Below are 15,369 nucleotides of genomic sequence, written 5' to 3'. Positions count from 1 at the left end.
TACGTTTAGAGAAGTGGGACACAAATTTGGAAAATGATTAATATTTGGTGGAAAAATGACACCCTTCAAAGTTTATTTTCAATAAAATGATTTCACATAAATAAAAATATTACATATAGACAATTATAACACTCGTTGATGGTTGAAACAGTATATTATGAATTTAATCTCATTATTTCTTTCTGTCAGGTAAATTAGTTTGTATATTATCTCTCTTAATTTTTGGCTTTTCTTCCATTTCTATATTCAGTTCAAGGCACAAGCTAAATTATGCAGCACTCAGGTGGAGTCTCTCCATTTATTTAGAGTTTAAATGTTTTCTACTACTGTGTGATTAAGGAAAAAAAAACACTTGGTTGGCGCGATGGGTTCTTTCCCACATATCACTTGTGAACATTTTAAAACGGTAAGATAGGATTGTTATAAAATCAACCTAGGCCTATACAACCACTACTATTAATATTATATACAATTCAACCATTTACAAATCGGTGCCTTCCGATTCATTGGAAACGCAGTCATTGTTGTCTGATATTTTATTAAATGTGCGTACGTCGTCTGAATTGCCTAGGTCTATTTCATCATAGTGATGACGTAACTTCCGTTTAACATCCGGGTGATTTCCATTCAGTTTGGCCAAAGTTCGCTTATCAATTTTTATCAGTATATCAGGCCGTGAATCTACCATGGTTACGGACCCGTCTGCGAAGTCAAAGATAACACCGTTCTCACCGGAAGTGATGTCAGCAACGGAGCTCACGCCACTGAATGCAAGCAATGAATTCGACTTGCCGTCATCATCAGAGCTTGAGATACTGTCTAAGCTTCCTCTACTCCCTAAACCTGACCGTATAGCGTCGGTGAGCCTATCAAACAAGTTGCTTGGTTTTTGTTCGACAACCAGCTCCTTCATTGGTACAGGAGCGCCCGTTTCTTGTACAGCGACCGCGCTGTCGACGTAACAAATAGGCGCCCATTCGCTGCATGAACCGTCTTCGGTTTCCTTCACTTCGGTCACATCTAAATCTGCAATGGGCCACGACTGTGAGTAGGTGGCTATGGTTTCGTCAAATCGCCGCCTAAAGCTGATCGCAGTTTTGTAGCTTCCATCCAACTTTGGCGGCTTGCAGAAGCTCCTCAGGAAGAACGGCAGTGCACCCCCAGCCAGCGATGCCAGAGTTTGGTTGGTAGTTGAAATGTTATACAGGTTCCCAAACGTCCCCACGACTATGAACACAAACCCAATGAACAAGGTGATCAAAAAGAGGTACCCCAACGCACCCCACACCCTCCTCTCTATCGGCCCAGGGGAGTGGGAGATGTCGATTTCGCACATCCGGTAAAACAGGTCTATCGGTATACGAGCAGTGTCGTTGGAATCCATCAACAGACAGAGATTGTTCACATGGTAATGGTTTCTCCTCGATCCCTTGGTGGAGAGTCCATCAGGTTGGTAACTTTCCCTCTTGCCGACCTTGTGCTCAGCAAGGTTCAGCTGAAATGCCGTTCTTGGTTTATTAGTCTCCCCACTACCTTGCTCAATACCGCCATAGGCAACCTCATTTGCCAAATTATACACTGTCGTCACGATGCTTTGGTTTAGCTCTAGGTACGTTTTGTATACGTCATTTAATGCGTCGTAGGCGTAAAGAACAATCAGGGCCACCAGGGACAGGAATTTCAATGTGGTGCCAGCGTTTATGATAGCCCCCATCAAAGTCAGGGCAAATACCTCCGTACCTAAATAGGCACTCTCTGCTAACATAATGAGAACTGAATAAAGAAAGCATATGCATACGAAGGCAGCTGCAAGGTGAAGAACAATCTTCCGCGTTCTCCCGTAACAGGACATATCACTCACGTGGGGGCGATACTTGTGATGATGCTCAGAATCGTTGTGAGTTATGTTCATGTTGCCAAGGAGATTATGAACGCGTTTCATTCCATGAACCAGATTCCTTTTTAACTGACTTCCTGACGGCCTCTCGAACCTTTGCCCCTTGTCTTGGTCCGGTTTTGATCTGAAGCGTTGCAGCGACATCTGTGAATTAAACAGCATCCTTATGGAGAGGTACAGTGTTGGGAGGCAATAAAACGGAACCATGATGAGACACACAGGAACGACAACAGGCCAGTATAGGAGACCAAAGAGGAAGCCACAAACGCCGAACCTCTCTAACGGCAATAACACTACGGCAACCAGTCTCTGTAACACTTGTCCGTACTTTATTCCCATTAAGTCTTCGAATGACGTCTTCACAATTCGTCTCACCATTCCCGTCCCTCTAACATTATTGTAGGCAAGACAATATACGGTGCAACATAAAAAGTAAAACAGGTACGCACAGACAAGCGCTGGGTGGAAGGGCGTGAGATATTGAAGCAAATTTTCTTCGTAATTTTCATGTAGGTGCAACGAATGCAGCGCGGCCTTTCGCAGCAATACCTCGTCCTGTTCGTATAAAAAGTAAAGTCCAAGTCGTATAATAAATGGCAGTGGCAACGCGCATGCTACGAGAATCATTATACCCAAACATTTCCCAACATGAAGCCAAGTACAATATATTTCGTCCGTATTCGGTAGACAACCCCACACACTGGAGCGGCAAAAACTGGAACATCCGGGTTCTTTTGCTAATTTGCATTGACAAAACATGCGGCTGATAAAGTGCGGGAATCCTATAGGCACGTTGTGCATTGTTAAAGTCTTGTCCAAGTCAACGGCAAGATGAAGCTCTGATGTTTCAACACGGATGTCTTGGTCAAGCTTTTTATCTCTTTCCCATTCTCGAATCTTCCTAGTGAGTTTTGGAAAAGTTCTTAAGTCACGGATTTCGAGCACGTGGCGCGCGGTCAAGTAAGTTTTGTCCGGATCTTTCGTTGACACGTGAACAGTGAACTGTAACTTCTTTGGTCCGCCATTGTCTCCTAACTTTAAAACGTATGTCATTTGGTCCTTGGCAAAGGTGTAAACCCATCGAGGGGCTGCAAGTGGCGCAAACAAAATGACCAGGTACATGCATGTGATTATCATGTAGTCCAACACCGTCACCCAGCCGTCTTTTAGTTGATCCGTGCAAAGCATTTCCCCGTTAAACCACGTGCAGCATTTATACACAAAATGACCGTGATCCTTTACTCGTTTAATAACCGGATTACAAATATAATCATCTTTGGTTACCGATGAAGAAGTCCCATTAACAATGAGGTCATAAAACAAAAGTTGTCGAATTTTCTGCACCTTGCACATCTCACTAAATCCCGCGAGACAACCACGTGGTGAATCGTCTAAATTGACAGTCATATCCACTCGCCCAATGCTCAACATAGTCAATGATAGTATGTCGTAATTAAATGCAAGCGTCAGGAGTGTTCGGCCATGGCGGGAGTGCGCGCGCGACCACGTGTTTCCGCGGTAAAACTCTGACATGTTCAGCAGCAAAGGATTATCTTGCGACGAATAGCCGACAAACTTGAAGAAGAAATTGATGAGTTTGGTCTCCTGTCGCACGAGATCCAGCACCTTCTGATGGATTGTAGGATCGACCGGGAAAACCATGCAACGGTCTGTGGCACACTGAAATATAAAATGATATATTCTTTGAGATGTTACAGGATGGAAAGGGAAAATATAGCAGGTACATTTATAGAGACTAGATAAATCATTTCTAATAATTATTGTGGTGTACATTGAATATGCTGCAATTTTCACCACGGTACTGTAATTTGGCGTGCTCCAACTGGGGAAATGCGCCTGTGCGTGTCCCACTCAATATGCTTTCTTGATGGCACCCATCCCAACTCTACCCCAATCGGACCTTCTTGTATCCGTTATATCAACATGTGCGCATGTGTTAGCCTTGCACCTGTACCTGCAGAGACCCTTGCATATCCCTTCAGTTGGTGAAAGAGGTGCTGGGCAGAGGTACAAAGGAGGCGGATTTTAAGTCGGGTGCTATAACACTCAGAAACACATAAGCCTCTGAACCGGGTGGGTGGGGAGCATTAAAGACTTATTTTTTTAACCATCTCCTTGCTCCCTGTTTTAATGACTGACTTGGATGAGAAAGTGTGTGTGTGTGTGTGTGTGTGTGTGTGTGTGTGTGAGAGAGAGAGAGAGAGAGAGGGGGGGAGAGAGTAAACACCACAGCCTTGTCAGCTCCTAAGAGCACGCTATGTATGAAATAAAGCTGTATAGTTTGTTGAACTAAACTATGTTTAACAGGTATTGGGGCTGTAGGCCCATTGTAGTAGTCGGTCTAATAATGGAAGTATATCATCTTGGATATAATTCCCTGGTCTAATCTAAGTGAAGGCTGATAGAATTTAGCGTTTACTTACGAAATATATGAAGTGAACAACGTGACTGCTGTCCTATCACGTAGGACATTTAGGGATCGATAGGTTGGTAGAAGGCTCTAAGTTTTTTAAAATGTCCAAAATCTGACTGCACAGACGGGCGTGACCCGCACTCCGCTTACCTGGGTCTCTGTGATAACGTGCCCGTTCACAGGTAGGCCTACTATGTGCTCCCTGTCATCTTCCTCGAAACGCACAGGTGTGGCTTCAGAGCCAACATAATCAAACAGGGAGACACAGCAAGCAAAAATGGCGACAGTCAGCTTCACGGCATTCATTTCCAACATGCATGGATTCTCATTTACTGACACTCCATGATGGTCTTTTCCAAACATACGCAGCGCGACTGTATATATTTGCTGCGCTACCTGGCCTAAATATACCTGCACATGCTCTGCGATTCGATTCTTTATAATTGTGTTTACATACCAATACAAAGAAAACGTAAAGGGCACCTTACAGGCTTAGGCTTTACAAAATACCACATCAATACCGTTGCTGATTGTTATGGTGCGTTTACAAGCCTGATATGAAAAACTTTAACTCGCGTCAAAATAAGAGAACAACGCTCACGTAAATTATATGTGGACTGGAAGCGGGATGCAAGTTTTACTATTTAATGTGACATATCATATTTTGAAGAGGCTCCAAATTAAACGGGTTATAAAATGCAGGGTTATACATGCGTTGCTTATTTGCTCGCTTGCAATGTTATGAAACGTTTCAGATTTTTTCTTTCTCATTTTTAGTTTAAACTATTATTTGATTCCTTTTCTTCGAGAAGGACTGTGTCGCCGACTGCGTACCTTCAGTTCAGCCTAAATGTAGGCGATCTATAATCTGATGAATATTTTATTTCATAATCACACTTTCGTGCACACTGATTATATGTGTCTCTTATGACTTTTTTAAGACTATATATATTTGAATAACATATTTCATAAACTGTATAAATCCAATCAGCCGTCCTTAATGTCTGTCTGCGTCTGCAAACGTGACGAAGAAATACATCGGTAAGCGTGTCTTGTGTCTAGAAGTCTCCTGTAAACGGAGACGTGAACTAGGGCGCTGCCATCTTGAAAACGAGCATTGCGAGACAAAATAATGTCGAGCGGCGAAGAAGGTGATGTTTTAGCTTTTAATCATTCATTTATGAATAATATAAGTAGAACTAGAAAAGAAGATACATTTCGTTACAAATGGAATTCGTATTGAATAGATTATACAGGGTGTATACGAAGGGAATAATACAACCTCTTGGATGTTAAAAAAAGAAAGCGGCAAGATTCTCAAACAAAGTGACAGATTTACTGTTAGACTGCACATGCTATTCGTGCGTTTTTGGTCACGATAGCGTTGTATTATTTAGTTGTATTAAGAGATCAAACGCCATGATAAAACACAAAGTAAAAGTAAATAGGTTTTTGCCAATATTTTTAGCTATTATTGGTGGTCTTGTTTTCTTTCTAGACAACACGCTACAGCCTAAATTATAACGCCATGACTTCACCAAACGCTTACAATGCACATTTATATTTTTTTTTAAATATTTTTTTTACAGGAGTTAAAAGAAAATGGTTTTCTATAGATACGTTGCTTTTAATTATATGTAAATATTTTTATATTATTATTAATTTTATTAATTTATATTGTACATGTTTTTCTGATTCTGTAACAACAGCATATAAGATTAATAAATGAATTTTAAAAAAATTAGAAAGCTGATGGTTAAAATATTCCAATTCCAATAAGTGAAAGGCACAAAGCAGAGTTTGGATTCGTTTGGTATCTTCAAATAAATTGCCGTGGACGTGTTGAATAATACTGATAAACCAAAGTGAACTCGAGTCTTGGTGTGAAAGTGCACGCTGCTGCCAGAGTGATGTTTAATATCTTTTGATTATTTTATAGATGGCGGAGGAACACCACTTCAAGATGAGCCAGAGTATGGGTACCAGTTAGAGGAAGCACAGCCAGTAAGTTAGACACTATTATATTATATTATATCAGAGACTCCAATTTGTTGTCATAATATTCCTTCAGAAATCTGCAATATCAGCCCCTCAATAATTTTATTAATCTATCACTGCTTTTAGTCCAAGTTCTTATCAAACAACAGGAGACTTTTAACCTTAAAAACAGTAAAGAGGTTTTTGAAAAGCTTTTTCCCTTCTGTTGTTTCTTGTTTTAACTTTAATTTTGAATTCAGATATGTCTTCCTTGTATGCTAATTTGTCATTTGAACTTTAACTTGATTGATTTTATATTTCACCTGTAAGAGCTCTGGCGTAGGTCAGTTATGATGTACATTTTATATAAATTAAACTTGATAAATAAACTGAAAAGTATTAAAACAGTGGTCAGTTAAAAGAAATGAATTTTGTAGGAGTAATCATTTTTTTTTCAAACATGATCAATACATTCTAAATATTCTTCCAACCTACAGCCAGGTGGAACACAACCATTTTCCATAGGAAGATCACATTTTGAAGATGAGGATGAGGAGGAGGAAGGAGAGATAGCAGACGAGGAAGAGAACGAGTTGCCTGCTCACCGCCGTGAATCCTACACTGGTGAAGATCAGGAGGAGGACAGTGAGGGCCAGCTGTCTGGAGAGGAAGCTGATGATGGGGATGTACAGCAGAGGGGTAAGACTGATGTTCAAGTTGAAGAGTAATCATGCAAGTAACAAGTGTCCTGGTTTTTTTAAATTTTATTTAGTGCATTTTTACCTTGGTGAATCCACAGAGTGCAGTTTGTGCTTTCCAATTAGCTGAAGGTAGCCTCACCTGAATCTGGTTAGTGGCAAAAAAAAAGAAATAAAAAAGAATCTGTCAGTTTTTATGTTTTCAGAACATTAATGAAATAAATGGACTTAAATTTCTGTTCTATATTTCTTTGTTAACAGATGAAGAGTCGATGGAAGATCAGGGTTCTGATGGTGACGGAGAAATCCAAGATTCTGACAACGACAATGCAAACATGGATGAATCAAACCAATATCCACAACCAGAAGAAGAGGAAGACGGTGATGGAGAAATTGATTCTCCAATGGCGGAGGAGCAGGCAGGTGCTGACATAAGATCTCCGAGTCCTGAAGGAAGTCAGGAAGGGGAAGAGGTCAGGTCCCCAAGTCCCATGAGTGACCAAAGTGATGATGACCAAGGTCCAGCCTGTCCAGCTGGTAGTGACCACCAGAGTCCAGGCGGGGAGGATAGCCAAGGTCCAGCCAGTCCTAGCCAGGGGTCAGCACACAGTCCATCAGATGATGGAGGGGATAGAACGGACAATATGGAGGTGCAGAACCAGGACTCACAACAGAGTAGCAGGATGAGTGACTTTGAAAGTGGAGAAACAGCTGGTGATAACCAGAAAAACTCTGAGTATGACAGTGCTCAAGATAGTCAACTTGATAGTGTTGCCTGGAGCGAGACAATGATGGAAGAAAACAGGTCAGAATATGTTCCAAATCAGCCGCCATTTTCTACGCATGCTGCGGTGGTGAGTGAGGGACCACAATCACCAAGTGCCCAAGGAAATTGGTCTTCTGTTGACAGTTACCAAGGGCCTCAGTCTCCTAGCAACAGTAACCAAGGCCCTCAGTCACCTAGCAACAGTGACCAGGGGCCACAGTCCCCTGATGATGGTAGTCGGGGGCCCATCTCACCTAGCAACAGTAACCAGGGTCCACAATCTCCGAGTTTTCAGGATGAAGTCAGCCAAGATTCAGTTAACAAAGATGGACCCACATCTCCTAGCAGCAGTAACCAAGGTCCCCAGTCGCCACCTGGTTTCCAAGGAGATGCTGCAGAAGGGCCTGCATCTCCTGTGGAGAAACCTGAAGAGGGCCCAGCTTCACCCAGCAGTGATGCTGAGGGGCCTCGTTCTCCTAGCAACAAAGATGAAGAGAGCAGGGATGGCAGTGAGGCTGAGAGGAGGAGGGGTGAAGATGAGGAAGCAAAGGCAGGGTAAGCTCAATTTGAAGGTTATGATGTTGTAACTTTTTTATCTCTCTCTGGAAATTGTACCTGTGGAATTTCAGTTTGCGTTATTAGTTATACCTCAGTAAAGCTGTTGGACATTTTACTGACTTAAGATGCATCATTACTTACTAGCACTGGCATCTCTTATTAAAAATGACTATAATTACTGTAAAGTTTATACATCAGTAAGTTGAGAAAATTGGTATGTAATATATTTTGTGTTTAATATTTTGGTTTTCATTTAATTTGTTTAGAAGTGGTGACGAAGGGAAGAAATCTGAAGCTGGAAATGAGGACGAGAAAGGTGAAAATATTACTAAAGATTATTCAAATGGTTCACTTTATCTTAAATTGCATTGTAAAGTTATAACCTCAGTGTTTATTAAATAGCTGGGTGAGTTGATAACAAAGAAGACATTAGGTGTTTAAGGAGCAACTATGAATTGTATTCCTGTCACTTTTTTCTTTGCACTTTCAAGAGAAATATAGTAAAATAAAATTAAAATAATATTTGTAAACTTTCATAGATTTGAAGTAGAAATCTCTGTCAGAAAACTTGTGAATATTTTACTTTTATCTTTAGACACAAAAGAGGAGCGTCAAAATGTTTCACTGGACAAAGAGGGTTCTGAAAAGGGCAGCGATGACGAGGATAGTGATAAAGAGTAAGAACATTTTATGTTAAATTAAGGTTCTAATAATTCTTATTATTTTTTTTTATCGTCTATTATCATGTAAAGTGCTATTGTTCTTGTTGTTATGATTTTTCATTGATTCAGAAATGAGTATTTGATGTAGATCCATTTTGTTCTTTTTTCCAGGTCCAACGTTGGTGAACTTATAGCAGACATCTTTGGCTCTAGTGATGAAGAAGAAGAATTTGAGGTATGATTTGTTATATGATACAGTTTTGCCTCCTGCTTTCAGAAAACAGTATGTAAAATAGCTTTTGTGTGCCAAATGCTTTTATCTTTTATGTAGTTGTAAACTGCCAATATTTATCATGTATGGGTGTTTTTCATTAAACTGTGTATTTACTTCTTCCTTCAGGGCTTTCAAGATGCAGACATGGAAACTCCAAAGAAAAAGAAAGTAGCAGGTAATTTTGTTACACAACCATTTAGCTCTGAAAACATCAACATTTTATCTTGAATATAATGTAGTTATTGAACAAGCCATTTGCTGATGAGCAGAAATGAAGTTTTACACATTAACTTATGTGAAATTATTTGTGCAAAGAGGATCCAGTTACGGGACAGAATTCTAGGATAATATGTTTGAAATATAATTTTGGATATTAATATTTATTTGAACAAAGTGAACTGACAATTCAACACATGAAATATATCTATATTTTCTTGTTCCAGTTATATCTGATGATGAGGGGGAGAATGAGGCCCCAGCCGAGGGGGAGGGGGACGCGTCGGCTGCCCTACCTCAGCTGTCAGATGATGATGAAGGGGTGGAAGATGGAGACAAGGGGTAAGACTGTGTCCTGCTGGTTCTAGGGACCTGTTACACACACGCACGCATGCACGCACACACACACACACACACACACACACACACACAGTCTTGAGAGAGATGTTAAATCTTGAATGTAAGACCAATTTTTTATGTCTTAGAATCAGTTTTAATATGTTTTGATCCACTATAATTAAGTATTTTTGGGCTGATGGTATAGTCTGACATAATAAATGTTACTAAGAGGTTAAATTAGAATAGTTTTTTGTTTTCAGTGATGTATTCAGTGACATTAAAATTCATGTGAAATTTCTTCTTTTTACAGTAACTTTGTGTCAGACTTTGACTTAATGTTGGAGAGAAAGAAAGAAGAAATGAGGAAGAGGAGAAGAAAGAGGAAAGACTTTGATATCATCAATGACAATGATGACTTGATAGCTGCACTGATTAACCAGATGAAAACTGCTGCTGAGGTAAGATCATTTTTGGAATAAAAAAACAATAAATTGATGGGAAAATTAAATATGTTTGATATAAATGAAACTGATATAATTGAAGTTATTAGATTTAAAGACTTCTCCTTGCTTAGTATGTAACAGATAACACATCTGGGTTGGTAGCAGCAAAATTAAGGATAATTATTATTTATCATAATTATGATTATTATTTTATGTATTATTTTTTGTGCCGTGTTGCTTTGTTTAAAGTATACATAGAAAAAGCAAGAAAGAAACAGACTTTTCAGGCTAAAATGACTAAACTGAGATTTTATAGAAGTATTCATTTATGTCAGTTAACAATTGATGCTTTTCTTATTGTAGGAAGACAGAGCATTAAACAACCAGTCCAAGCCAGCCATTAAAAAGTTAAGAATGCTGCCAGAAGTGTTACAACAGTTGAGGAAGTAAGTCCCATTATAATTAAAGTTGTACATCTAAAATATTTCACAGTGCTGGCTATATAACAACCTTGCTTGAATTTTTCTTATCAGTACTGATGAATTGTTAATCTCATATCAAGTTACATTAAAACCGAACATTCAGCCTTTTATTTAAAGCTTCATTATTTATTTATAAAACTTTTGCAAGAATTGTTTTATCTAAAAACACATTTAAGATGAATTTGTTAAATGACATTAGAGATATACACACTGATTTAATTAGAATTTGAAAAAATGTGTTTTAAGGGCACTTTTATCCATGCTCTGTTATGTTATTTGATCGTGTTTGTGTGTCTACTACTATTTAGGTCAGACTTACAAGGAGCCTTCCTGGACTGTGGAATTCTGCCAGCACTGACGGTAAATAGAACTCATTTAAGACCACTAAGACCCTGTTCCCATACCTAGATCGATCTAGTGGGATCAATCCATCTCTGAGGGGGTTTCTTGGTAAAACTGCATTCAGTTTAAGCGGCTCTTATGTCTGGTACGCCTACTGAAGCTGTTAGGGGGTAATTAACTGTTGTTTAGCTTCTTAAGTAGGTGTGCCAGGCATCTAAGCTGTGAAAGCCGTATACAATTTAATGAGAATCCCCTCAGAGATAGGTCAGTTCCTGCTAGATCGATCATGGTCCATCTGAAGGATAACAAGACTGTTTAATTGCGATAGTAAAAGCTAAGGTTGTATAATTGTGCCACTGTGTGGAGCAGTTTATGAGAAACTGCTAGAGTGGCATACATTAACATGAGAGAGAAAACCCCCGCTAAGCTGTTTCTTACATTTTTATTAACTGCCTTACTTATTTCTGCACTGTGTTATTCGTTCATTTCTTTATTTGGGTACTCTATATTTCAGGAGTGGCTTGCCCCCTTGCCAGACAAAAGTCTCCCACATTTACAGATCAGGGAAGGATTGTTAAGAATACTGCAAGGGGTATGCTTTGATTTGGATAGAAATTAATGTCTTTAGTATTTATACGTAGACATCTAACTCTTGCTAAAATACGCTTTTCAAAGAGGTAAAGAAATGCAGAGATTATAAACAGTTGCCCAAAAAAAGAATTTTACAATCATGGAATTAATCAATTTATCTACCTATCTCTTTTGTCAAGGTGGTCAACTACAATGTCATTTTAGATTATTTTCAGATCTGCCTCATGAATTATCATCTTTCCTCTTTCCTCCCCACTAGTTTCCCCCCATCAGTTCAGAGGCCCTGAAGAGCAGTGGTCTGGGCAAGGCTGTTATGTATTTATACAAGCACCCCAGGGAAATAAGGGAAAATCATGAGAGAGCTGGGAAACTTATCAGTAAGTTTAGGGCTCATTAAATTTCAACAAATTTTCAGCATTAATCAGCAAGTTAAACCATTTCCAAAATGTTGAGAACTACTATATACATGGTAGAAAGTTTTCAGGATTGTGCTTGACTTAAGGAGTTTCAGTCTTCAATATGATGTTTTTCCTCGTATGGTCTACATGCAATGAGAAACTGCAAGCTTGTTTTCAGGATGTTCAGTTTTTACAGCTTTCACCCATTTATGTATAAATCAAAAAAAAAAAAAATTTTAATACAACAATACATAGTTCACCACTCTCCATCTCCATTACGAGAGTGACATCCAGTTAAAACAGCGTGCATGCAAGTTTTGAATGATCAATTTCTGTAGCTCTCACTTCTCTCCGTTTATAAATCAACAGTTACCAGTTGTTGTCCTTTTCAGATGAGTGGTCAAGGCCCATTTTCAACCTGACCTCCAACTACAAGAATCTTTCCAAAGAGGAACGTGAGCAGAGAGATTATGAACAATTGCCCAAAAAGAGAAGAATAAGGTGGGAATTTTCATATTGATAGTAATAAATAATATCTTTTCTATCAGAAAAGCCATTATGTATATTATATCATTGCAACAATAAAATGGATATTTTAAAAATACTGCATAAATACACCACAGAACACATTACTTGATTGATAAAAGAATGGCTCGTAGCTTGTTACAAAGTAATTTTATCAATGCATGATATTTCAGCACTAAGTTTAGGAATGGGCACATAATACGGTGAACTCACTTCTCTATATTGTCAGAGAGATGTACCCTAAGTTTCATAGATTATTTAAAACTAACCACACGGGACAGTGACTGTTATCACTATGCCTGTTGTATATCTAGTCAAAGTCACTGGACATGGCAGAGGCATGTCTGTAACAGAAATTAGTTTTTTGTTATCTTTGAAACTCGGGGTGGAATGTTATTCGCAATTAAGTGTTGCTGGGAGACTTCTTGAAGTTGAATCAAGTCTTTTATACTAACATGATTTATAAAAGATACTCATTTAAGTTTTTGTTTAAGTTCCAGTTTATTAATAAGCTTAGTTATTTATTACACAGATATAATTTTGAAATAAAGATTTTTTTCAGTGTTCGGAATTTAATGTTTAATCAGTTTTACTTAATTCCACGACATCTCAATGAATGTTCTGAGTTTGGCTCAGAAATAAAAGATGGAGCAATTTAATCTTTCAAATTTCTTCACCATCCACAAACATTTGTGCATTTATTCTTCAAAAAACTCTAAGTTAGCTGAAATGATAAAAATAAGAAAAGTAGACTCACAGTGAAGAATGCTCTTTACTATGCCGCCTTTACTTGAGGAGGTCTTCAATATTGAATCTTTTTTATCATTAAAGCAATTATTTTGAATACTTGTCCAGAGGACAAATCTCACTGCAAACTTACAACTGAGTTTTAATTTTAGACATTCTCCATTTCAGCTCTGAGGGTGGTAAGACCCCGAGGCGGGATATTGACAAGGCTCTGGCAGGGGACCAGAAGTAAGTACGAATCTCTTCTGATACAGCCACATTTAAACCTGATGATGAATGATTCATAAGTTCCTATAAACACTGTGTTTTGTGTATGCACTATTAGCTGTTTGTTTCAAGATTTCATTGGACAAAAAAAAATTAAGAAAGTTGCTATTTTTTTTTTTAAATGAAATGTGGAAAGAGGGAGAAATTTATGATGAGGATTCCCTCTCTTTTTGGTGAAAATATTCTCAAGAAAACTGAGGGCATTCTCTTTGTAAATGATTCATAAATGGTTCTCTGTTTGTATTCATGTTTGCTGTTGATATTTCAGAGCTCTTAGACCTGGAGATAAAGGATGGGTGCAAAGGGCCAGAGTCCCCATGCCGTCTAATAAAGATTATGTTGTGAGGCCGCATTCCAACTTGGACAGCGATGCCCCTCGCAAGGTGAGAGAGAGAGAGCTGACATAATTTTTTTTTCTGATAAAAAATTCAGAGAAATGTTGAAAACAAACTTACAGAATAATAACACAAACAGGAAACAAGTAAATGGGCACTTTCTTAATGTTAACATACATGACGTTAATTTTTTTAATTTAAAATACAATATTGTGATTGAATAATATAACTCTAGAATATGTAGTAGCACTTTGGATCAGAATATTTATTTGTTGTGAAAGTGATTTGATTGCAGTATCTGAATTTGAAAAATAAATTTAATATTTGGATAAATGAAAATATTCACTTTGTAAATGAGACATGTTATTGACAATAATGAAATCACTTTTACTCTGCAGAGCTCTGGGAAGAAGGACATGTCAAGACTGGAAAAACACATGAGGAATTTCCAGGAAAGAAAGAAACAAAACAAAAGTCAGAGAGCTGTGGGGATTAGCATAGAGGGTAGAAATATGTCATTATGAGGAGGTGATCACATACAATGGACGCCTTTGTGAGAGACAGTGAAACATAATATATGGAAGATACAACAAGTACAGACCACAATGGAGATTGAATTACCATTAACTTGGACTGCACTTGTGACTAACCTCCTCGTGGAAAAAAAATTCAGATTGCCCTAGCAGTTTCATAATTTAAAAACTGTTTGATTGCTGTCTGATGAAAGTGATAAATATGTTATGTTGGAAAAAGTTATACAATAAGCTTGGCAATAAGCTTGTGATACAAAACATCCAAGCATTGCTTTTTATTAAGCAAATACTATTAAATGCTGCAGGCAGAGCTCTGATTTCAAGGAGGATGGGAGGGGGGTGGAAAAGAATTGATACTCTTTCTTTCTCATCAGGAATTCCGAAGCTTCTGTCATCTTTAACCAGGTGCATTTTATTTCTTTTCTGTAGAATAAGGATGCGACATCTGCCATATTGACATGGAAAAGTGAGCCACCCCTGCCCCCCTTCATTGTTTATCCCTCCTCCTTTGTATACAATCAAAATAAATTGTAACACTGTGGATGTGAGTAAAGATATCCATGGTAAACACAAGTACAATTTCTAAATACTTTGATATTGTCATGACCATTTTTAAATTGGTGGAACTTAGAGCGAACTTTCTGGAAGTTTGTACAGTGTATATAGAGCTTCAAAATATTTAGAAATGCAAGTACTCGAGGCATAGTAGTACCATACAGTTTGCAACATAATTGCTTCGGTATGTAAAAATTTAAAAAATGATGGTGAATTTCTGTCAGTCTGGTAAATTACTGGTCATGACTAAAGAATAAAATAATTATTTGGTTTTATATAAAGATATGTTAAACTCCTTACAATAAAATTTTTTACAGAATTGTCTTGTTT

General features: G+C 38.2%; 2 protein-coding genes across 2 annotated transcripts; one reads left to right on the top strand and one right to left on the bottom strand.

The window, feature by feature from the left end:
- Window positions 1-37: 37 nt before the first annotated feature.
- LOC106157206 (uncharacterized) lies at window positions 38-4,796 on the bottom strand. The gene is made up of 2 exons (XM_013532784.2): window positions 4,482-4,796; window positions 38-3,577 (listed from the first exon to the last, which is right to left on the bottom strand). The coding sequence occupies exons 1-2, from the start codon at window positions 4,692-4,694 to the stop codon at window positions 482-484; spliced, it is 3,309 nt and encodes a 1,102-aa protein (XP_013388238.2). The 5' UTR covers window positions 4,695-4,796; the 3' UTR covers window positions 38-481.
- A 538-nt stretch (window positions 4,797-5,334) lies between these two features.
- On the top strand, window positions 5,335-15,358 carry LOC106157209 (uncharacterized). The gene is made up of 18 exons (XM_013532787.3): window positions 5,335-5,482; window positions 6,271-6,335; window positions 6,806-7,007; window positions 7,268-8,327; window positions 8,597-8,646; window positions 8,926-9,007; window positions 9,164-9,227; window positions 9,393-9,441; window positions 9,710-9,824; window positions 10,132-10,279; window positions 10,628-10,710; window positions 11,055-11,106; window positions 11,603-11,680; window positions 11,939-12,056; window positions 12,470-12,578; window positions 13,518-13,577; window positions 13,885-13,999; window positions 14,350-15,358. The coding sequence occupies exons 1-18, from the start codon at window positions 5,464-5,466 to the stop codon at window positions 14,473-14,475; spliced, it is 2,595 nt and encodes an 864-aa protein (XP_013388241.2). The 5' UTR covers window positions 5,335-5,463; the 3' UTR covers window positions 14,476-15,358.
- Window positions 15,359-15,369: the final 11 nt, after the last annotated feature.

This window comes from Lingula anatina, chromosome 10, assembly GCF_051362555.1.
Source record: "Lingula anatina isolate TDL-2025a chromosome 10, LinAna3.0, whole genome shotgun sequence".
In the NCBI taxonomy this organism is placed as follows: Eukaryota; Metazoa; Brachiopoda; class Lingulata; order Lingulida; family Lingulidae; genus Lingula; species Lingula anatina.
Note: the sequence above shows the minus strand (reverse complement) of the source record. Positions and strands in the feature narration are given on the sequence as shown.